This window comes from Amborella trichopoda, chromosome 13 (genome assembly GCF_054954075.1).
Source record: "Amborella trichopoda isolate Santa Cruz 75 chromosome 13, AtrichopodaSantaCruz75HAP2 v2.0, whole genome shotgun sequence".
NCBI classification, from domain to species: Eukaryota; Viridiplantae; Streptophyta; class Magnoliopsida; order Amborellales; family Amborellaceae; genus Amborella; species Amborella trichopoda.
Window position 1 is genome coordinate 49,609,588 of NC_142348.1, and position 24,720 is coordinate 49,634,307.

The following is a 24,720-nucleotide window of genomic DNA, read 5'->3' on the forward strand; positions in this document are numbered from 1 at the left end:
GGATGACTAGTAGGGCGAGAGATTTGAGCCATCCATTCCATAGATGAGCCATCAACATTAACATTTATCCCCCATTCTTAAGTCATTTTTCTATCAATAGAAATTAAATAAAATAATTCCATTCATAATAATACCAAAATTATGTACAAGCCTTCTGATGCTTTCCAAAAATCTTTTGAAAGCATCCTCAAAGCAAAATCTTTCCAAAACACTTCAAAGCTTTCTCCTCATGCCAAAGCTTGAACTAACACAAGGAAAGTTTCGTCATGGTGGGGTGTGCAACCCTAGGTTGTACTTCATGGGCCCCACCCACATGCAATGGGGGGCCTATTAACATATTGGGCCTCCCATTATATGATTTTTAAAAATATATAAAATCAAGATAAAAAATTTAAATTTGTTTTTATAAAGGGGAAAGTTTATATAGAGCCGAGGCTCTAAATAATCAAATTTGAGTCTATCTCAAAAAATTCACTAGAAGAGGTTGTTTTGATGCCCAAATATCATCAAATTGATCATCTCGACATCAAGATGCATGAACATAAAAAAAATGGATTTCAAGTTTTGAAAATAGTGTATTTGGTAATGCATTTTTGGACCGTTAATTTTCAAAAATTTCAAGTTTTTATAGATTTGTTGATCTACATTATTTTTGAAGCTTTAAACTTTATAAATAAAGATGAAAATATATTTTAAGGCTATCACAAAGATTTTCAATATTGAAACCACATTTCTCGATACTATTTGAAGGTAGGCTCTAATTTGATTGTTTAGAGCCTAGGCTCTATACAAACTTATCTTTTTTATAAATTCAAATTTGATAAATAAAATATTTAGAGATCTAGAAAAATTCAAATGATAATTTTAAAAATCATATATCATTTAAACAAACATAATTAAATTCATTAGATGGGAAAAAGATTCATATGGTCTAAAAATTTAATAAATAAACATCAGGGCACTCTACTTTCAACTGTGGACTACGGTCAACACTTGCTTTATCAAACCAACCTAGTGTTTACCATGACCCACAGTCTATGCAGGGGCTCATTAGTGAGTCACCAAAGTCTAACCAATGAGCTAAGGGATCGTAATCACAGCTTGTGGATTTTAGGTTCTCACTTAGAGACGTACTAAGGTCATCTAGACCTGATACGATCACAACTCCTATGACGCATAGGGGTGTCTCTACTTCACTCTGGTGGTTTGCTTTCTTGAAACGACTAACATTATGCATGTCGTGTGATGCCTCACGGATGAAACTTTGGGCTCCGTTTTTTACTTTAACGGCCACCATCACACACAAGGGTCACACAATCATTCGGCTCACTCATCCAGGTATACTCTGACCTCATCAATGGATGACCTATTAAAATCTTTATCGGGTAGTTTTCTATGCTCAGGTAACATAGGTTTTTCCCAACCGACTGACCAAGCTCGTCAAGCTTGGTCTGATATCAGCAAACATTGTTTGCTTAGTATGCTCCATAAAGGACCACACTCTCACTGAGTTCATGTTCCACTATATCATTTCATTTTACAAGCACTCATAAGGTATTTAATGACCATACTTACCCAACAAAAAATCTATCAGAAAGGTTGTTTTAATGTTGAAAAGCCCTCTAATTGATCATCTCGACATTGAGATGTATGAATATGAAATAAATAAATACAAATGTTTTAGTCTCATAAATAGTGCATCTTGCAACACATTATCTAGACCATCCATATTCAAGATTTGGATATGTTTATAGATCTATTGATTTTAACCATGTTTAGAGTTTAAAATTTTCTAATTAGATATGAAAAATAGATTTTAAGATAATTCTAAGAATTTTTTACAATAAAATTACATGTTATGATAAAATTTGGAGGCGCACCTTAATTGAATTGTTTTAAGTTGCGACCTTATAGAAACCACACCCATATATATATATATATAACCTTATATTATAGAAGTTAGGTGCACCACAAAAATTTAGTAAAAAAGACTATTATGAAGTTGGAAATACTTCTAATTGATTATCTCGACCTCAAGATGTATGGATGTAAATAAAAAAAGGAATTTCGATTCCTAAAAATAGTGCATCTTGTAACAAGTTATCTAGACTATCTATTTTCAAGATCTTCAAGTGTTTATAGATCTACTATATCTATAATATTTTCGAAATTTTAATTTTCATAATTAAAATTAAACATAGATTTTCAAGCCACTGTAAGGTTTTTGACATCTGAACTACATCTTCCGTCAAAATTTAGAAGCATGCCTTACTTTTATATATATATATATATATATATATATATATATATATATATATATATATATATATATATATATATATATATATATATATATATATATATATATATATATATATAATGGATACTATGGTGAATATGAATGTATAAAAATGTAATTTTAAAAAGTAAAAATCGCTTAATCTAAATCGAGAATCATCAATGGCGATCCGATTCCTGCCATATATCGAGAATTGGTCAAATCCCCCTTGAACCTGTCAGATCTTTGCCGTAAGAAACCGGCCGATTTTTTTAAAAAAACGAGGGGTAGCTGCCGATGCCGTATTTTTAAACTCATTGCATGAGGATTGAGTGTGGGTTTTTATGAAGGCTTTGCATGCTCAAATATTTTGGTGTCGGACAAATCTTCCTTCCCACTACGACTTCTAAGTGTAATTAAACATGTCTTTAACACTTCTATGGGTGATTAAATATTTAAATAGGGTGGGAAAAAGACTAAATTTTGAGGTAAATATATGGGGGTGATTAAATAGGGTAGGTAGACGAATAAATTTTGAGGTAAATAATGAAATATAACAAGTTTGTCAAAAAATTTTTTTTTTTGCGGTAAATAACAATAACTTATAGAAGCATAAATTTATTTATTTGTTTTTTATTTTCATTAAAACATGATTACAAGTTATATTTTCAGCCATATGCAAACTGTTTAGGGGATTTTGAGAAATCATATATTAAAAATAATTTTCTAAATAAATGTGGGGCATTTATGCATATAGTTTATTGATGCATATGGTGTGTGATTCAATCTTTTTTTCATTTTTTATTTTTCTCATATTTTATGTCATTATTTTTTTAGTGAAAAATTATTTTTAAATGTCATAACATCGAAATTTATACGGAGTTTTATATTATTTTTAATCTTTATGATATAGAAATGGTTTCTAATATTTTATTTGAATCATGTTTAATGTAATATTATGATATTATAATTAGTAATTATATATTAACAACAAAATCTTGTATTTTATTTATTAATTTATTTATATTTAAATTACATAATATATTCCTTTTTGATATAGTTGTACATAAGATTTTTAAAGGTAGATAATATTATAAGACAAATATAAAATTTATTTTTACTATTATAGTAAAATAATTATAAAATATAGAGTAATAATTCCAATTTTAGTATATACTATATAGCATTATAGTTGGTTATATACTACATAGTATTTTAGTTGGTTAGATTGTGATAATTTTGGGTGAGCAGAGAGAATTAACAAATGTGTGATGTGATACTAATTTCACTTTATAAGAGATAAGATTTTTTTAATGTTATAATATGGAAATGAGTTTTAGTATTTTTTGAATCATATTTAATATAATATCATAATATTATATTATAATTAATTATGGGTAAACCTTACAACAGTTGGCCAGCTATAATGAATAGTGTATAGGCGAGCTGTCAAATTTTCATTATGCGGTTCAAAATGCACATCATTATTTTAATTTTAATTTTTTATATAAATCTGATTAATATGAAATTTTGGGTGTATATATTTAACACTACTGCGCACCATATAAAAATATAAAAAAATTATTTTCAATAATTTAAAATGACCAAACGACCCCTGACATCTTTCAGGGGTATTTTGATCATTTTATATTTTAAAAAATATTTTTTTTATATTTTTTATTCGTGCGCCCTATTTTTTAATACCCATGTCTAAAATTTCATTATGATTTGATTTATAGAAAAATAATTAAAATTTAAAAAGTGATATTCTTTACGAACAACATGATGAAGATCTGACGGCTCCCATTTCACCTATATTACTATTTATTATAGTTGGCTAGCTATTGTTAGCTTTTTCTATTAATTATTATACAGAGAACCAGATAAGGAAACAATATCTCAATAATCATGTATTTTTGCACAATAACGAAAGGTATATAAATAACAATGCCAATTATTTTTAGAGAATTTTAGTGGTTTTTTTAAAATTTTTTTGAAACCAAAACTAGCCGATCTGGATTGCCGATCCATCGATCCAACACTGAAGTGGCTGATCCAGGTCACTGATCCATTTTTTTTATACCTTAGTAAGGACAGTAAAGAAAACGAAAATGATGAGAAAATATGAAAACAATAGCTAGCATTGTTAAAAATGTGCCCTTTTCATGCAAAAATAATTTTTTTATTTTAAGCGAAATTTACACAAAATCTCATGTCTTTTTTGAAATGCCAAAATAGTTATGTATATTTTATATTATACTGCTCAGGTCTTTTTTTGTGTTTTTTATTCCTGAATTACCCTACTTTCGGACACCTAAGGTTCAAACTGTGGTATATTTTCCCCATGTGAAAAAGTAGTTTAGACATTGGATTTCTACACTGATTCTTTGAGCAAAACACCAGTTCAAACAACCAATATCCAGATTGGTCTTTTATTGAAAAATACAAAATTTTGAATTTGGACTTTGGATGTCTAAATCCAAACAATTATTTTTAACTGGAAAGTCCTTCAAAAAGTAAAAGAGATGTTGTTCCATCGGGACCATGAGAGAAAATAAGAGAGAAACCATAAATTTGAGTGAAAATATGAGTTCAAAACGACTTTTCTCTAGATCCGGTTTCTATGCGGCCAAGCCCGCATATGTAGAAATGCGGCCCTCTTAATAAATCTATTTTTTAGATGGATTTTAAGGCTTATTTTTTAAGGACATATAAATCTAGATCATGAATATGAATAAATAAATAAATTTAAAAACTAAAAAAAATAATTCTAGTAAAAAATATTTGGATTGTTAGTCTCCATTGTTTGTAGATGGAACACCTACTTGCATCCATCTTTGAGATGGATGCTTTACACTTTCTGAACAGCATATGTAAAAATGCGGTCCAACCCGCATGAAACAATTTTCCCTTTTCCCTCCATAAAAACAAGTGTTGGTTTCGGGCATTAACCCAAAAACATCTCTTCTAATGAAAAAAATTTGTTGGAACATCCACCAATTTTTTATTGAAAAAATCGATTCGCACATGCAATACCTGAGCCACTGTTTTTTTGAATAAATATCTGAGCCATTTTCTCACTTAAAAAATACATGCTTCCGTATTGGATGCCAAACAAGAGGTATTAAATAACTTTTTTAAGAAAAAAGATACAATTTAGCCTAAAATATAAAATAGCAGGGACCATTTTTAAATTCTTAACAAAAAGGGATTTTTTTTCCAAATTTTAATTTAGTCCCCCCTTGTCTTTTCTTCTTCTTTTTTTGCTACTCTTTGCCTTTTCCATTTTTCGCCTTTTTCACATTCTTTTCTTATTTTTTTCTCTGTATTCCTTTTTTGGTACTCAACATTTTTTTAATAATTATGGCCCTAATCTCTATAGAATTAGGTTTAAGCTAGTTCCATGCAAACCTATTTCCAAGAACCATCATCTATGTTTAAAATGGAATATGCGCATGCAAGAGTGCTCTTTATCGAGTGCTTAACGGTTGTTTGGAAGCACAATCAAGGGGCATCTTGATATGAAAAATCCATAATCTTCGGTTTTATCAGTTTTGCTCAAGGTTCAATTACTCGGCTTAGTCTCAAGATTTTGGTCCTGCAAATGCTCAGTAACTCGAGTAGACTCGCGTGAGTAGTATAGGTGCCAAAAAAAGGGTAAAAAAAAAAATTTAAAAAAATCAAGAACTTTGTTAAACAATAAAAATAGTTAAAAGAAAAATAAACTATAAACAATATTAAAAGCCCAAAAAAAATGAAAAGATGAAATTCGAAAAAAATTGATTTATACCTTGAAGCAATTATGAAAGGGAAAGTATAGAATGAGACCATTTACCTTCGGTACAAGGTGGTCACATTAATCTTGACCATTGGATGTGAATTTGGGTGGGTGCAATTTTTCCATTGACCAAGCTCAAACTTTGAAATAATTTTTCTCGAACTTTGTGACACATCCAAGCTATCAAATTTCACATCTGATGGCTGTAAGTTATTGTGACTACCTTGTATCAAAGATAAATAGTCTCATTATATACAATATTACAATCCCATTATGAAAAGTCCACAAATGAGAACAAAAAAAAACATATGACACAAATAACTCTCAAATCGTCATCAAGAATAAATTTTATATAATTATTTACGCATTGATTTAGTAATAAATAAATATATTTTTATATAATCAAATTTGTACTAAAAAACTTGGCTCGACAATGTGTTGAATCAGAGTAATTCAATGGATTCCATGTCAACTCAGCAGAGTTTAAAAGCATGATCTTACCTAAATTGCATCTTTCATGTAACATTGGGACATCTTTAGCCAGCTTGTCAAAGAGAGAGAAAGGGGGAGTTGGTGTTGCGAGAAAATGGAAAAAAGAAGAAAGAAAAAAGAAAAAAAAGAAAACATTATTTGATTCAAGGCTTCATGCACTTTAGTAAAGAGGCCAATCAGACATTTGAAACACAACGCTGTAGAATTAAAATTGACGGTAGTTTGTCCAAACATTCAGTTTGTAGATATGACCATCTGAGAATTACATCTTACAAATTATGTCTTTTTGAATTAAACTATGAATTTTCACTAAAACTGCATAAAAATACTAAACTTTGCATATCTTCAAATATGAGTCTCTTAAAATATTATCACAAACAACCACAAAACCTAGCAAATGATGACATGTTCCTCACTAGAAATCAGTGTGCTAAACAGGGCCTAGACTCAAGACTCTGTAGGGTCCTGAGTCTGATTCATCCACACAAATTCGGTCGAGTCTATCAGAGACTCGATTGATTATGTGCATGTTATTATATCAAAATGTAGGATATGGCTGAGTTTGCCGATTCCTACTCACCTTGCCAAGTCCATGTGACTTGGGCAAGCCCGAGTGGACGCGCTCGAGTTGTAGAACATTGCTAGAAACATTTTGAGCACCACATGAGTTGTGGCAAATGGTATTAGGCTTTGTAAAGCATGTGAATGAGTCACAAAAGTTTGAGGCCAAATCCCCAGTAGCATTATCACTTTATTTCATTCTATGGATAAATCAGGGATTGAGAGAAGTATTGGTCATTTCCACTGGTGGCATCTCAGAACTAAAGACTCTCTCGTTGGCCCTCCTTGCCTGATCAATGCAATTTGACAAAAATCAAAATTATACACATATGAAATAAGAGCAAATAAAAAATCTCTTATTAAGTGAATCATGAAATGATATAAAATGATACACAATGTGACCGTTTACTTTTGATACAAGGAGGTCACAATCACTTTTAACCATTGAATGTAAAATCCAATAAATGAAAGTGTGTCACAATATGTGAAAAATTTTGTTTTTGACTTTGCACATAATACTAACACATCCTCAACCACCCAATTTCAAAACTGTATACATTTCTATAAAATATATGTTAACAGACTTAAGGGCAAATTTATGTCTTGAAATAATTTGACTAAGGACTGTATTGTAAAATTAAATTTCAATTTGATATTACATCATAAACCTCTTAGCATCCAACAAAATTAACATTAGAGACCTTATGTCAATTTAAGAATTTGGGGGAGCTTTTTATAAGAGAGGGTATTATTATTGCTTGCAAACCACACAACTTGTCCTCTTTCTTTTATCTATCATTTCAAATTTGGCATATAAGGAGAGCAATTTGAAGAATTCAATTAATGTGATTAATTATATAGGGATGAAAAGTCCTTATTGCATAATGATGATAAACATAAGACAATTAGAAGAAACTTAGTATATTTAGTGGTGATAATTATACCCATAATATTTTGTGCTCCCATGGGAGCATATATTCCATTCACTACCTAGTGTAGAACTTGAATTATGCCCAAAATTTGGCGATGCCACCTCTTCAACCTAGAGAGTAGCTGAATGAAAAAAGTCGCATAATTGAACAGAGGCTGCACAAGTTTTAGATGATAAAATATTAATGTTGAACTCAAAGCCCAATTTTCTTTTGCAAATAATTCTATAGTGATTCTTAGATAAATCACAATTTCATATAAAAAAGGGTGCAGTTCGTATAAGGTTGTGACCTTAAACAATCCAGATAAGGTGGTGCACCTCCAAATTTTATCATAAGACGTATTTTTTGTGTCAAATTTCTTTTAGATTGCCTTATAATCCATTTTTATCTCTAATTATGAATGTTTAAACTCCAAAAAATAGTTCAATACAAGAAGATCTATAAATATATGAAAAATTTAAAAATAGATGTCTAGATAATATGTTCTAAGATGCACTATGTTTTGTAGTCAAAATCTTTATTTTTTCACATATCCATATATCTCGATGTTAAGATGATCAATTAGATGTTTTTCCAACATCAAAATAACCTTTTTCAATGGATTTTTAAGGTTGACCTTAATTCTACATTTTAAGGTTGGGACTTTAAATAAAATTTTTCTTATAAAAAAAAGCCATCCAAGTAGGTCTTCTGCCCCTAGAGATGATGTTGTCGAATAGCATGCTCACACGGGAGCATAGAATACACACTCTTCACTATAAAACAAATTAATCAAATGAAAAGCTTTATAAATAAAGTATACTTACTTCTTCTTCCCAATTACTGCATAGGGTAATGATAGACAACAAAACCAACTGTACAACAAGTCCACAAATGATTCCTATCCAGAACCCCTGTCAAGTGGAATTTGCAACACCACAATTTATATTTTTTGTAAGTAGAAAAATAAGATGCAAGATTATTGAGCTCAAAGTTGAAGAAAGTAGGTAATGAAAGCCTCACCTTCCCTCCTTCATGGAAGACAAATACCAATAGAATAGCCACAGGAAGACCTACAACATAATATGCCCCTAGATTGATTACAGCACCTAGCTTCTGCCAACCACATCCTCTAGCAATGCCTAGAATAATTTAAGAAAAAAAAAACTCATGAATCATTTAACATGGTTATCTTTGTTATTAAAATTGGATAGGGGTTGGGGTCGTGGTAGTAGCACCCCCACACCCTAGTCATCACGTTGTGGTTTTCATTCATATTGACACCACTCCACTAACTCCTAAATTATTTAAAAAAAGGGTAAGGGCCTGTCTTCTCCACTGAATTACCCAAAAAAAAAAATGGAAACTGAGTGAGTAGACAAGATTTAGGCAAAACTAAAAGCCATTGATCTCTCATCCAAATCTATAAACATAAGTTTTTTGTAAATAAAAAATACATAATAGAAGGGTTAGAACCAAATGGAGACTCCATCAACTAGTGAGAGAATTACCAAGTAATGACCTTTTTCACACTATTTATATCCATTGATAGTTAAAATGTTGAATCTTATCCACTTTTGAAGTGGATAGATTCATAATTAAACCCAAAAACTAGACTATCCAAATGCATTAATATAAAAAATGATTTAATTTCAGTCAAATTTTGTAACAACTAAAATTAGTGTGATTTGAGCGATCCTCAAAAGGAAAAAAATCATATTTGAATCAAAGAAATTAAAACTGATGGTCGTGTTCCTACCCGAAAGAACGCATTGAATTCCTTCCATGAAAATTGATATTGCAATAAGAGGCATTATTTTTGCAACATGCTTAATGATTTGTTGATCATTGGTATACAAATAGCCCCAAAGTCCACGAACTATGATCGTCATGGAACTTGTAACAACACTATTACTGAAAGCCATGCACGTGGCAATACGAGCTGCCAATCGTGCTGCTTGTGGTTGTCTTGCTCCTAATTCATTCGAAATTCTCGTGCTGAGAGAGAAAGAGAGAGAGAGAGAGAGAGAGAGAGAGAGAGAGAGAGAGAGAGTTAGTTTAAACTAGTAAGAAACATGGTGAGCATGGTTTAGTAGATAGGAAGCCAACATATTAGGGCAGAGAATATTTCGGAGCAGGTTTGGATCCAACCAGATCTGGATCCGGATCTAGAAAGTATAGATGGGATTTTGTCTAGATCCAGATCTGGATCCGATCAAATTTAGAATGTTTAGATCTGGATCCAATCGAGATCTTATAAATGGGATCGGGATTAGGCCTTCTAAAAGTTAAAAAAATTGTATAATATATATATATATATATATATATATATATATATATATATATATATATATATATATATATATATATATATATATATATATATATATATATATATATATATATATATATAAATTAAAAACTATAATATATACATAATAATATATATTATTTTAAAAATCAACAATCGAATTACTATTTGGATCTAAATTTTAGATCCGGATCCGAATTTTGATTCAAGACATCCATACCCTGATCCGAATAAGATCCAAAATTTGGGTTTTGGATCCAGATCTAATAAATTCTCGTCCCTACAACATATATCCCACACCTCACCTTATGGCACCACTGAGACCAGAAGGGATCATGTAAGCCAAAGCATAGATATCAAGACTGCATGCAAATAAAACAACCTCTTAGTTTGGAATGAAAAGAAATTAGAAATTATGGAAAATAAAAGCTATTACTATGCTCAATAAAATATCTACATGGCTGTCTTTCTATATTAACAAGACACAAGTATATCTACAGCACGAAACTTGTTGTGGATATGGTTAATACATTTCTATATGAATGCCTTGGTTTTTTCTTTTGTTTTCTTTTTTTGAATGAGGACATCCCATGAGCCAAGGAGTAACAAGAAATTCATAAATCATGCAATTAGTTATTTCTCAAGATATTACAATATACAGAAGAGTAATGATAAAGAGCGAAGGATTCGACATTCACCTTATTGAAAGTACTGATGTTTCCAACTTTGGATTAGGAAGAAGACCAGATAAGATAACAATCATATCGAATGACCAGGTCTCCAAGCTGTTTAAAAGTGAAGTTAATAAATAAAACACACAAACAATTCACATGTAACAATAGCTTTCTTTATATTAGAATTTGTCCTAACTTATCTAAAGACAGCTATGTTTCCTTAAAGGTTTGCCCAAATCTTTTATTTAGGAATAGGGCTGTAGAAAACAGTTACAAGGAGAAGCATACCAAGCCATTACTGTAGAAGGGATCCCAATTCTCAAGAAATGTCCAAGATCCTGCAGAGCTTCCATTGAAAGACCAGTCCAAGTCTCCTTGCAAGCAGTGGAAATCTTGATATAGAGAGCTAAAAGAACTACATTGATCCAATAAGAAATAGAAGTGGCTAATGCTGCACCTTTGCTACCCAAACCAGACTTAAAAACAAGAAACCAACATAAAATTAGGTGACATAGAGTTGTAACTCCAGAACTTGCCATTAGTGGAATAACAATGCTTTGGGCTTGCATGAATCGAGTAAATGATTGAAGAAGCGCAAACGCAAAAAGGCCGGGTATCATCCATCTAGCATAAATCCCTGCTTCTTTCGATATCTCTCTGTCTTGGCCCATGGCAGCGAGGATATTGCATGTGAAAGCCAAAATAAAAGCAAGGGGAATGCTCATTAGTAGAAGCACAATCATGGATCTCTGCATATGTACACTAAGCATATGATACTGCTTCGCTCCATATGCTTGCCCACATAGCGTGTCGAGTGCACTTCCCATTCCAATCTGAGATTAGTCATATAAAACCCAACTCAAAGGTCGATCTTTTGGCCACAAGCAAATAATATAAGGGTGCGGTTTGTATAGAGCCTAGGCTCTGAACAATCAATTTAGAGCCTACCTTCAAATAGTGTCGAGAAATGTAGTTTCAATCAATGTGGTAGCCTTAAAATATATTTTCATATTTATTTATAATGCTTAAAGCTTCAAAAATAGTGTTGATAGATAGATCTATGAAAACTTGAAAATCTTGAAAATTGATGGTAAAAAAATACGTTACAAAATACACTATTTTCAAAACTTGGAATCCATTGTTTTATCATGTTCATGTAGCTTGATGTCGAGATAATCAATTTGAAGATTTTTGGGCATCAAAACAACCACTTATAATAAAAGTTTTGAGGTAGCCTCAAATTTGATTGTTTAGAGCCGATTGTTTAGAGCCTCGGCTCTATATATGTTATTCCCATAATATATAAAGCATGTTCTTTCATCACCAGGTAAATATTAAATTTTGAAGAACAATATCATTATCAATCTCCTTATTATCGATTCTATCGGCATAAGGCCTAGGCATTATGTTAAAAAATAAATTGCATCTCAAAACCCAATAAAGATGGTGTTTTGGTGCGGAAAACTTCTATAATGATCTAAAAATCTATATCTACCATTGATTATAAAATTGGAAGCCCCAAAAGTGTTGTAGATTTGGAGTGCCTGTAAACACATGTAAATAGATGGCCTAGATTATGTGTTAGAAGATATATTATTTTTTGAGTTTGAAATCTATTTTTCAAATCTATAATTGTTAGGTCAAAATAATCAATCTGAGGGCTTTCCAATACTGGAACTACATTTTCCAATGGGTTTTAAAGGTAATACATCATTACTTCTTATCATAAAGACTTTTCAATTTATTATGGACAGATAATTTTGTTACGATGTTGTTAGTTAACAATTTTTCACCGAATTCAATTGTTTAATTGATGCTTTTGTATCATTATATAAACATATTACTTCAGAAATGGCAACCCATGAATTTCAATTATGCAAAATCAATGGTTGCCCCAAAAATATAAATTTAGACATTCCTGATATTATCTCCATGATTTCTACCGAGTAATAAGGGGGGCATAGCAAATTGCTCTAGCTTTAAAGTAAGGGAAATGGACTAAATTTGGGAATAGATATTATCACTCTTAGTAGCCCGTATAATTTCGTTTGAGTAATTTAGTGGGAAATTGAGGCCCCTACCCATTTCTTAAAGGGAAAGTATATAATGAGATCATTTACCTTTAGTACAAGTTGGTCACAATTAATATTAACCATTGGATGTAAAATTAGGTGGCTGCATTTATTTTATTGACCAAGTTCAAAGTTTAAAAGAAATTTTCTCAAATTTTGTGACACACCCAAGCTATCAGATTTCACATTAGATTGTTGTAAGTAATTGTGACCTTCCTATACAAAGGTAAATGGTATTTGTATACAATCCCTTTTTTGAATAGTTAGACTTTTTAACTGACAGTGGATTGGAGAGCACGATATGCAACTAGGTATGAAGGATGCTACCACCATGACCCCTGTAATCAATATACAACTACTACATGTAACTTAGTTAAACATCAAGAGGATTTGGATAAGTATGATAGCTAATACAATATTTATTTAGGGCCATATTTTGGATATGTTGCTTGGGTAGAATAATAATAGGGATGCAACTATAACAGTGGTGTATCATAGATATAACTTTAGAAAAAAAGTATTTACAGTTTGTAGGATTAACAAAATATCAATGATTTTCATTCAAAGATATTGTCCTTGATGCTATCTATTCTATATTGTCTATTCTACATGTATATGTTGTGGTTGAGGGTAGGTCATGTGCTTCAACACTAGGAAAGATATTATTGGAAGAAATATGCCTATAAATAAGTTCATGGCTAGAAAATAGACTTATTAAAAGAGAAAGACCAATTGGACTTAGGCGTGATTAGATGTAGACAATTATAATAATATATCTATAGTTCCATTCCTACAATTGAGCTACCAAAATAGTTTAAAAGGCATTATTAACCATTCCTACAATTGAGCTACCAAAAAAGCTTAAAAGGGCATTAATAGGACAATTTATTAAAAAAAAGTGGTGGTTAGGATAAGCATATATAGCTCTCTTTTGGATCTTTGTTCCATCACTCACTCTTTCTACATATGAGTCCTTTATTTAGTTTTTCGATTTTCTTTTTGTACGTGGAATATTGTATTATATTCTTGTTAGTATTACATAGACGTTGATAGGAGCATCCATGTTTAACATGTACTATAAGTGTTTAGTACATCAACCTAAAACTCTAGTATGGCATGACATGTCTGTGCAACTATTTTTTCAATAAAATTTATTTTTATATAGTATGTTGAAATTCCACCACTGTCACATGTATGCGGCTTACTTTAGCTCTTGATTGCTTGTGCGAACTTGTCCAATGCCACTTTTAAGTGAAATTTATGTATGAACTAGAAAAAATATATGGCACTACCGTATGGATCATATTTTTGTGATGAGGTCCTATAATTTTCAAATTTTTATTTCAATTTTACCCTGAGTTCGGAAGTACAAAAGTAATATCAAACTATTTTTTAATAGTTTCATTTTGTTATTGAATAGTGCGGTACGGACTTACAAACATCATAATATAGTTTCAAATTCATGGAGAACATCCTTTTTTCACGTGAATTTCTTCATTAAGAAATGGCCAAACTATGGGAAAATGTTTGATTTTATCACTATTACTTTAAGGAGATGAAAAGAGAATCGCATGATACAAATATTACTTTTAAATTGCAGGAGAATATTCACATTTCTCATGATTTTCCGAAGACAGAAAAGAAGAAATCCAAAGGATTGTTATGCATAGGTTGTCTTGATTTTCATGTGTAACATAATATATATCCTTTGTTGATCTTGGGTCTTGTTCCCTTGCTATAAAAAATTAGAAGATCTATAGGGGAAGTTTGGATATTAAAATATGTTTCTTTATGGTTAAGTTATAGTTGGGCAATATATAAGTTCTTTATGTGTTTTTTTGTCTTAAGAGTTTCTCAAGACTCTCTTTTAGGGAACTATTGTAATGAAACCAATGACTCTCTTTTCCCATGGGCATATTCACATCAGAGATGAACTACGTGAATCTTGATGTTTTCGTTTGATTTTTTATTTATTTGATTTGTGTTTTCTTGTTGTTTATTGTCATTTTTTCTCAATTTTCACATTTGTCATCGATCCATCTGGCTAGGATATTTTCACAACAGCAAGTATTAGGTTAGGGATTTTTTAAATGGATGTGAAGGATCAAGCAAACGGTTAGGGGTAGAGAAGTTCGATGGTAGAAATGTTTTTGAGATTTGGGAGGTAATTGTCCCAAACTTGTTGGTTCAACAAGGATTGCACAAAGTTGTTGAAGAGACGTTGAAGAAGTCGGAGTCTAGGCCAAATGGGCATTAGGAAGTCCTAAACCTAAGGGATATTAGCACGATTCGAATGTGCCATTTGAATGAGGGTTGTATACTATCATCAACAAGACTTATAGCAATGTTCATAATTGCTTGAAAGTACTTACATGAGGAAATCTATACAAAGTACAGTTCAAGGGATAAATATCCAAGAATTTATGAGTATTTTACTACATTTGAATCAATTCAATAAGATTACTCATAAATATCAAGCAATGGTGTAATGATAGAATACAAGGGTAAGGTTTTAATCATGTCATACTCTCTCCATGAGTCGTATGAACACCTTTTTAAGACATGGCTCTTTGAAAACAATACCATAAATGTGGAGGGCATGACTACAACTCTTTTCTCAAATGATTTGAAGAAGAAATAGAGCAATGCTCAGCCACATGTAGAGGATTTGAAGGCTAGAGAGATAATACTGAAGAGAAAAGAAAGGGTATATGGTAACCAAATGAGATCCAGATCATTATCAAGGTTGAATAAGAGCAATTTTGATGTTTTTCCCGTAAAAATAGAAAGGCATGTAAAGAGAGACTACACAAAATTCAAATAGAAGGAGAATGGAGCCTCAAATGCAACAAGTGCATTTGATAAAGGTCCAGATAGTGGAAAAAGAAAACACTATTTTATCAGACTCACGCAAGAAGCGATTACTTGACAGGCTCATGGATTCTTGATTCGGATGTTCCAATGGAATGTACCTCAATGGACTAGCTCACCACTTATATGAGTATTGATGGTGGTCAATTTATTATGATCAAACGATATTTGTAAGACCAATGTTATAAGGACTTTTAGCATCGAGATATATGATGGAGTTGTTGGAATGCTGGTTGATGTAAGGTATCTTCTAGATCTGAGAAAGAAACTTACATATTTGGTTGCTTTAGACTCCCAACATTGTAAATATGCTAGAGAAGGAGGAGTCCTAGAAGTTTTAAAAGATTGTGCTCGTTGTTAAAAGAATATTGGATCATATATGTTTGTGCTACTCGAGTAAATTTTTAGATGGAGCAGTTATTCCATATTTGATAATCATGATTCCATCATTCCCACCTAGGACATGACTGAAAGAAGACTGCTGGAAGTAAGAATGTTCCAGTTGCTCAAAGGTGTGAAGAAGTGCATGTTAAACTTCCATACACATTATATTTATGGGAATCATTGTGGACTGAAATGTAGCAGAATTTTCACAGAACAAAGGATATTCTTAAGTCTATCTATTCAGATGATTAGGACCCTGCATCAGTTGCTTCAAAAGGAGGATCTTTGTAGTTCATCTCCTTCATCTATTATCAATGCAGACTGACTTCATGCAACAAGTTTCAGGCCTAATGTTCAAGGTTCTAAAATTTTTTCTCCCAATTACTCGAGAAAATCAACATCAAAATTTGGGATCTATTTTAATAGGAGATTTAACTATATTAGAAATAGGATTAGGGGGTCCAATAAGGTCTATAAATAGGGTTGATAAAGCTTTTTTATGTAAAGCTACTTACTGAAATTCAGCCGATATACTATTTCTCTAATTTTTTTTTTGTTTTTCTAATTTGCATCAATAGTTATTGAAGTAGGTGCAGATCTATATGTTGAAGAAGAGGGAGATATGTTTAGCACAATCAAGCAAAATAAAACTTGGTTGGAAAAAAGAGACTAGGAAGAAGTTGGAATATTTGAAGACAGATAACAGCACGGACTGCTTGTCTAGGAGATTTGTGATATTTTATAAAAGGAAGAGATCATTCATCACTGCACCATTCCTAGTATGCCAAAACAATATGGAATTGCAAACCGGACACTTCACAAGAAGGTCCACAGTAAGTTAAGCAATGATAGCATGTCAAAATATTTGAGCAGAAGTAGATAATGCAGCTTGCTACCTCATGAGCATGTCATCCTCAATGATGATATGGTGCAAGACACAAAAGTAGCCATGGATCAGTGAAACTCTTGATTATTCCCTTTTAGGAATTCTTCTTGTCATGCATGTATTCGTGTTAAGGATGCTAAATTTAACCCTAGAGAAAAGTGATACGTTTTCCTTGGTTATGCAACGGGATTTAAAGTCATGGATTGTGGTACTTTGACCGCATGTTTCACAGATTTGTTACCAGCAAGGACGTTAAGTTTAATGAGTTTATCATGGAAAAACCAAAAGAGAACCAGAAAAATTGAAGAAAATATGATTATTGTGAGAGTGCACCATTCAATTGGAGTGGTGGAGTAGGATGTTGAGTTTGAATAGGACGTGGGACCCCAAATCCACAAGAACAAGAGCCTCATCTTGAAAGGGAAAAACCTAAAAAGGATCCAACGGTAAGGTATATGTCATGGACAAGGTGGCTTATGCACTGACTATTAAATTTAATAGCTGTATACTTTTAATGAAAACATGAATGGTGCTAATAGTAAGACGTAGAAAGATGTATTGACTAAGGAGATGAGTCTCTTAACAAGAATTGTATTTCGGATCTTACCCTGAGGGCAAAGGATCCATTGGATATAAATAGATTTATGGGAAGAAGGAAGGGGCATTTGAAGACGATATTGATAGGTTCAAGGTATAATTGGTGGCTAAGAGCTATGCATTGAAGAAAGAGATAATGAAAACTACTCTTTGGTTGCGAAGTAGCATTTACTCAAGTGCTATATATGATTGCATTGTGTGACTCGGAATTGAAAATCTTTGATGTCAATATAGCTGTTCTGCATGGAAAATTGGAGGAACATATTCATGAGATTCAACTTGAGGGCTTTGTGGGCAAAGCCCTCAAGAACAACATCTCTGCAACACAAACAAATTATTGCAACACAAACAAATTATTGCACCGCCTAAAACAATGTCCTAGATAATGGCACATGAGATTTGACAAGTTCACAATCAGAAATTGGTGTACTAGAATTAAGTATAATGGTCGTTTTGATTGATAGAGATTCACTAATGGTTCTTTCATCTATTTGTTTTTTCAAATGCATGATATGTTTAATGGTCTTAAGGACCATTATGAAATCAGTAATCTGAAAAGTCATCTTTATTGCATGTGATAGTTTCCACTAGGCCACATATTTTACTTGATGCCAATGTTGTTTGTAAGCACATGGCTAACCTAAGGAAGGAACATTCAGTAAAATAGACTTTGTATTACCAGATTAGTCTTCATATTATTTCGTTGTTTGATCATAGTGGCTAAATTGGTGGTAAGGATGTTGGATTTAGAGATGTTGATTTTGCATGGTTCAAACAACAGAAGGTCCACTACTGGTTGCTTTACAGTGGTAGGTATTTTAGTAGTTAGATATCGATGTTAAAACCCTCAATTACTTTGTCTAAAATGAAGCAAAATACATCACTGATACAAAAGTTGTGAAAGAAGCCATTTGCCTTATAAGATGTATAATATAGGGTTATAGTAAGATAGGGTTGTCACTTATTGTTAATATCAAAAGTACAATAAATTATGATAGTGATATCTTTATCTATGGGATAAACGATATATATTTATTAAAGATTGACAAAAACAAGAGTGCAATAGAAATTTCGATAACGCTAAGTCCACTACAACTTTCATGATTTGCTTGAATTTACTTAATGTTTTAATGTATTATGAGGTTGATCAGTTCACCGTATTGGGTCCGTTACAGAGAAAACGGTTAATGATTTTCTCCTTTTAATCGCTTAATAAAATTGAAATCAAGCTGGAGATTTGATGTGTGTAGGTATGTCTTGAACTCCGTAGGTTATCCAATCTATCTTATGTAGGTCCTAGGCCATCCTACACCATTGCCCTAATTTGCAAGGTCTAGGGGACTTGTAGGGGTATTTTGGGCATATGAATATGTTTGTTTGGGATTAGATGTAATTATTTGTGTTTGGGGCTTAAAAAAATAGATTTCTTACAATAGAGCCATATTTTACCTTTTTAGCACATGTTATTGTAAAACCATTGATCGTCTTCCTTTGTGAAGTAATCACAACGTTGATGAATGAATCACATAAATTTTGGAGTTATGCATTTTTTTTTCTATCAATTTGCTTTGTGTTGATTTTGTTACTATTTGTGTTGATTTTATTTAATTTTTCACATTGTCATCAACCCTCCAAGTTGCGATTTTTTCACAACAAATGTCATGGAGAATATTACATTTTCTCTTTTGGTATGCAGAATTTTTATCTTTCTAATGAGTTTCTTATGCAAGAAGGGAAAATCAAGTGAAATGTAGCTTTTGAAATGGATACGGCTGCACTTAAAGGTAACCTTCCTAGGGGCAAATATGGTTTGCATCAATTTCTCAAAAAAGATGAATATTACAGTAAGTGGGAAAACCTCGTGAATGCCTACTTTGCTATGCTACTGATTTTATCTATATATATCACCCATTGTACATTTATAACTGCAAAATAACTTTTGATTAGGGAGACCAAGGATCTTTCCCCTCATAAAATACAAAAGATGGAAGCAATCTTTTAAACAAAAAGTGTTCATAAGTCATCCAAATTATATTTTTTTTGTGGTTGTTTATTTTTATTTCCATAGTACTCTAGATTGTCCCCTTAGTGGGTCAGTGCAGTTTCTTTATCTTAGACATACCAAAAAGAAAATGAGAAAGATTTTTCTTGAGTGTTAACAAGGAAATGGAAAAGATTTGTTGCACTCCAGTGGTCAAATGTACACTATTTGATCCTCAAAATTTTAGATTATCTTTACTCACCAAAAAAATAAAAAAGGTCATCTTAAAAACTAATGTGATAAAAGTTTGATTTCATGTCCTAAAAAACATGCAAATGAATGAATGTCCACTCCAATAATGAACATGCAAAACATCCATTTATAGATGCTCACATCTACGTTCCAAAGCATTAAATTTTTTTTTCTATATAATTATTCATCCAGGGAATCATAGATGTTTGCCAAACTTTAAGGTCATAAGAATATTATCGGTAGGTGTTTTGATGCTGCCCCATTTTTGAATCTTTTTTGGCATTACCTATATTCATTTCAGGTTAGCTAGGGTTCTTATCTTTCCTAATGAACATTAGGCTTGGCTAATCAAGTAAAACTATAAAACTATTGGTGACATGTGATTATTGAAAATTTGATGATGATCTCATAAAAGTGGTGATCATGTACTACGAACCCTTCAATTTTTAATATTTTATTTATCGTTTTTTGTTTTATGGTATTAGTATTAAATTAAGAATGAAGAACATTTCTGCAAGTTGTTTTCAGTTACATAGTATTTTTCTAGAATTATCTACAAAAACAACATGGTCTTTGCTCAACATTTTCATATGATGAAGAGCTTTAAGTTATTTATTTATTTGTTTATTTAAATTATGTGGTATTACCATATCTGTATGGTTCAAGGATACGTTGAGGTCCATTTTTATTTATTTTTAGTTATTTTTCGTTATTGTTTAGCACCTATTCAAAAGTCTATCTTCCAAACCACTCGTACATAAATTTAGGCGGTTCAAAAGTCCCCAAACACATAAGTCTTTTTGTGCTTTAGGTAGTTGGAAAGTTAGATTTTAACTTACCCAAATACATATTTCGGGCCATTTAAAAGTAGGACATACAAACCACCTACATGCATAACATTTTTTTTGTTTCACGCAGTTCCAAAGTTAGACTTTAAAATTAAAATTAAGGACAAAAATATATTTTAAAAAAGTAAGACCTCAACTAAATATGGCCCAAAACTTGGACCATGCAACAATAATTTAGCTTTCTCTTGATTCTTAAGTGAATTTCATGTTAAGGGAACAAGAAGCTTGGACTGTTGAGTTCCTCTTAAAGCTAGGAAAGGTGCTGGGTCGTAGTGGTAGCACCTCCATAGCAAGTTACCACGTTGTGGTTTTCAATTCTATTGACACCATACAATGATGCTTTAAAAAAAGTTAACTCCCTAATCTATTTAAAAAATCAGGTATGTTCCTGTCTTTTCTGCTGAATTACAAAAATAATATTAATAATAAATAAATAAATAAAATAAAATAAAAGGTCACTCTTAAAGAAACAACCAAAGTACTATGAGGATAATGAAACCAAATTACCAAGAAGCTGAAGCCAACGATGCTGGCAAAGGTAGCAGCCATGGCAGCACCAGCAAGAGAAAGCTGGCCAAGGTGGCCAACAAACATTTCTGAAATCATTTGCAGACAGAATTGGAAGACGTTGCCGACTATGAGTGGACCCGATAATGTCAACTGCATCCACACCTCTGTCAACACTTCTCTCTTTGTCCATCTCAACGCCCAACCCTCCTGCAAAAGTAGATTAAATTATCAATTTCAATTTCACATCTCTCTCTCTTTGAATTACGTGAATTTCAAGTTAGATGCTGTAGAATGAAATGCTTGAGAATTGAAATAAAAATGTAGCTTTGAATAAAGAGCAAAACACTCACTAGAAACTATAAAATAAGTTAAGATCACAGGAATGGGATCGGAGTATTTAGGTGCCTCAAGATAGCATCCCAGGCTCCATTCTCACTATTGACACTTTTAAAAAGGTAAATGTTTATATAAGATTGAAACCTTAAAATGTAGAAGTAAAGATGCACCTCAAATATCGATCAGAAAGGTTGTTTTGAAGTTGAAAAACCCTCTAATTCGTTATCTCGACATCAAGATGTATGAATATGAAAAATACTGAGATTAGCCCACTAGCTCATATGAACATATGTGTTCATATCAGCCCAACGACCCAGATTGAATCTGGGTTCATCTGACGGTTACGACTTCATTTCATATTTTAATTTTTTTTTCTACGAATCCAAATAATTTGAAATTTTTGGCTTGTATTGTTTAAAAATAAAAAAATCTAATAAAACTATCAAAAATATAATTTGCAAGAAATAAGTTCATCAAAATACCCCTAAAACATTTCAGCAGTACATTGGTAGATATATATTTTTTGAATTATTTTTAAAATATTTTTAAAATATTTTTATTAGGCGAGCCTTGATAAGAAGAATGGACTTCCAAAATTTCAAGTTATTTGGATTTGTAAAAAAAAACTAAAATTAAAACATGAAATGAGGCCATGACGGTCAGATCGGCCCAGATTCAATCTGAGCAGTTGGGCTCATATGTTCATATGAGCTAGTGGGCTAATCTCAACATTTTCCTATATATATACATATATATATATATATATATATATATATATATATATATATATATATATATATATATATATATATAATTTGTTACACCAAAATGTTAAGATAAAATTTGGAGGTACATCTTAATTGGATTGTTTAAAATTGCAACTTTATAGAAACCACACCCTTTTAAAAAAAAGAGAGAAATTCTAAGACGACAAAACAAAACTCTAAAATGAAAATTATTCAGTACTTTTTTAAAGTGATGGGTTACATGGGTGGATTACTAGAAACAAGTATTTCAAAAAATGTTGACCCAGATCGAAATCGGTTGGAAAATGGAACTACGACTCGTCTGAGAGGCTCCTAGAGTTTTTAAAAGAATCGGATCATTCAAAAGGATTGGGCCTAATTCCCCTATAATTTACTTTCTTATTTTAAAATATTGGAATGTTATTGTAATATTTTTTTACTAGGGACATTCAAATCCGATCTGAGCCAAATCACCAATCCGAGCTAATCTAGCAAGTGACTAGGTCAGGCCGATCCATTTTTTAGAACACCGCATGCATTTGTAGGGTAAATTGCTGATCGCCCTCTTGTTTCAATGTTAGCAATCACCCTCTTGTCTATTTAAATGGATGACTAGGTTAAGACTATGAAACAAAAAGATTGATCCAAAAGCATGCCTTTAACGCAGTGTAACCTTAGTAAAAGTTCACTCATCTTGTGCCATTTGGAGATTATTTTGAGGGCATGTTTGTTTTCCGGAAGACGCACTTTTAGAAACTATGTCTTTTAGGAAAGTAGATACTACAACTTCACTAGTCACTCATTGAACTTGTGATATCCACTTTTTAATGTTAAAATTAATGTAAGTAGATATTGTAATAACCAGTTTTAGTGTAGCACTTCTCGTTATCACATATGAAAGTGCTACAGTACTGGAAGACGTGATATCCAAAACTACATCTTCCAAAAATCAAACAACCCGACAAAAAAAAATCCAAAAATTGAGTCATTGGGGGTACATGGAACCATCTACACATATTTGTAATCAATATTTGTTTTGGCAAAGGCATCATGTTTATGATTAAAAATAATAAAATAAAACATTTAATTATGGATTAACCAAAAAACATAAATTAAAAAAATTTAATTACGGATTAACCAAAAAACATAAATTAAAAAATCTTTTTTGAATAAAATCACCAAGTCTTCATTGACATGATTGAGTCATTGGGGGTCGATGGAACCATCTCCACATATTTGTAATCAATATTTGTTTGGAAAAAGCATCATTATGATTAAAAATAATAAAATAAAACATTTAATTACTGATTAACCAAAAAACATAAATTAAAAAATCTGTATTGAATAAACTCACCAAGTCTTCATTGACATGATTGAGTCATTGGGGGTCCATGGAACCATCTCCACATATTTCTAAGCAGTTTTTTTTGGCAAATCCATCATATTTATCAATCCCACGAAATATGGGATTTCTTTATGGTAGTGATTTTGAATAACACAAAATCTAACATTTGCGACCCCTAATTCTTCCGGCTATAAAAATCATCAAGTATACAAATAAGAGTAATTTTGTAGATGATTTCATCGTCTCGACCAGCAAGGCAAATGCCCCATTAAAAAAGTAGTATAAAAGTGAAAGTCTTGAGGCATTAGGTTTAGGAGAGCACATAGACGATGAGAAAAAGGAAAATGCAAAGAATAATTTGATTATAAATGAAAACGGAAATGATTACCTTCATATTTTCCATTGCTTTCTTTGACGATGATGGCAGTTGAGCTGTAAACACAATAGAGATAAACTGGAGGGGAAACAATCAAGAGAGAGATTGTTAAGAAGATAGAAAGGCGAGGAAGAAGAGCTCATTTAGATCTTATAGTAACGAAAAGAACTTACAGAGAGAAGAACTTACAAAGAAAGAGAGTACTGACCGAAGGATTTTTATTTATTCATTAAGAGTAGGTTTAAAGATGTTTCATATCGTTTCACCCTATCAATAGTTGAAGATTTCTCTTTCTTCTTTGAGTGTAATAGATAAGTTTCATTACCCTATTTTGGGGCAAACAGATGGGAATTCTTTTGCAAGAGTTCAACATTTGGCAAACTTGGCAGAGATATAAATAAAGCATTAATTGCCATATTTTATTTTAATTTTGAACCACACTCATTTAAAATTTGAACAAATCTATATGTTGTATATATAAAACACCACATGGTTTGGACACCAGTTCTAC

At 31.6% G+C, this 24,720-nt stretch overlaps 1 protein-coding gene across 2 annotated transcripts; it reads right to left on the reverse strand.

Moving 5' to 3' along the window:
- Positions 1-6,727: 6,727 nt before the first annotated feature.
- LOC18446001 (protein DETOXIFICATION 16) lies at positions 6,728-24,519 on the reverse strand. Of its 2 annotated transcripts, none has more exons than XM_020674655.2 (10): positions 24,399-24,519; positions 24,222-24,287; positions 21,404-21,613; positions 11,294-11,838; positions 11,030-11,116; positions 10,637-10,693; positions 9,780-10,018; positions 9,044-9,162; positions 8,848-8,934; positions 6,728-7,398 (listed from the first exon to the last, which is right to left on the reverse strand). In XM_020674655.2, exons 2-10 carry the CDS (start codon positions 24,234-24,236, stop codon positions 7,321-7,323), a joined length of 1,437 nt encoding a protein of 478 aa, XP_020530314.1. In that variant the 5' UTR covers positions 24,237-24,287; positions 24,399-24,519; the 3' UTR covers positions 6,728-7,320. The 2 variants fall into 2 exon arrangements, with proteins under 2 accessions (XP_020530314.1, XP_088712912.1); XM_088856786.1 differs by having other exon boundaries at positions 24,418-24,475.
- Positions 24,520-24,720: the final 201 nt, after the last annotated feature.

What these genes read in the sequence shown, in the direction of transcription:
- LOC18446001 (XM_020674655.2), bottom strand. An exon ending in TCGTTGGCTTCAGCTTCTTG is followed by an intron (nt 11,839 to 21,403) that starts GTAATTTGGTTT and finishes GACTAATCTCAG; the next exon opens with ATTGGAATGGGAAGTGCACT. An exon ending in TCTTCCATGAAGGAGGGAAG is followed by an intron (nt 8,935 to 9,043) that starts GTGAGGCTTTCA and finishes TCCACTTGACAG; the next exon opens with GGGTTCTGGATAGGAATCAT.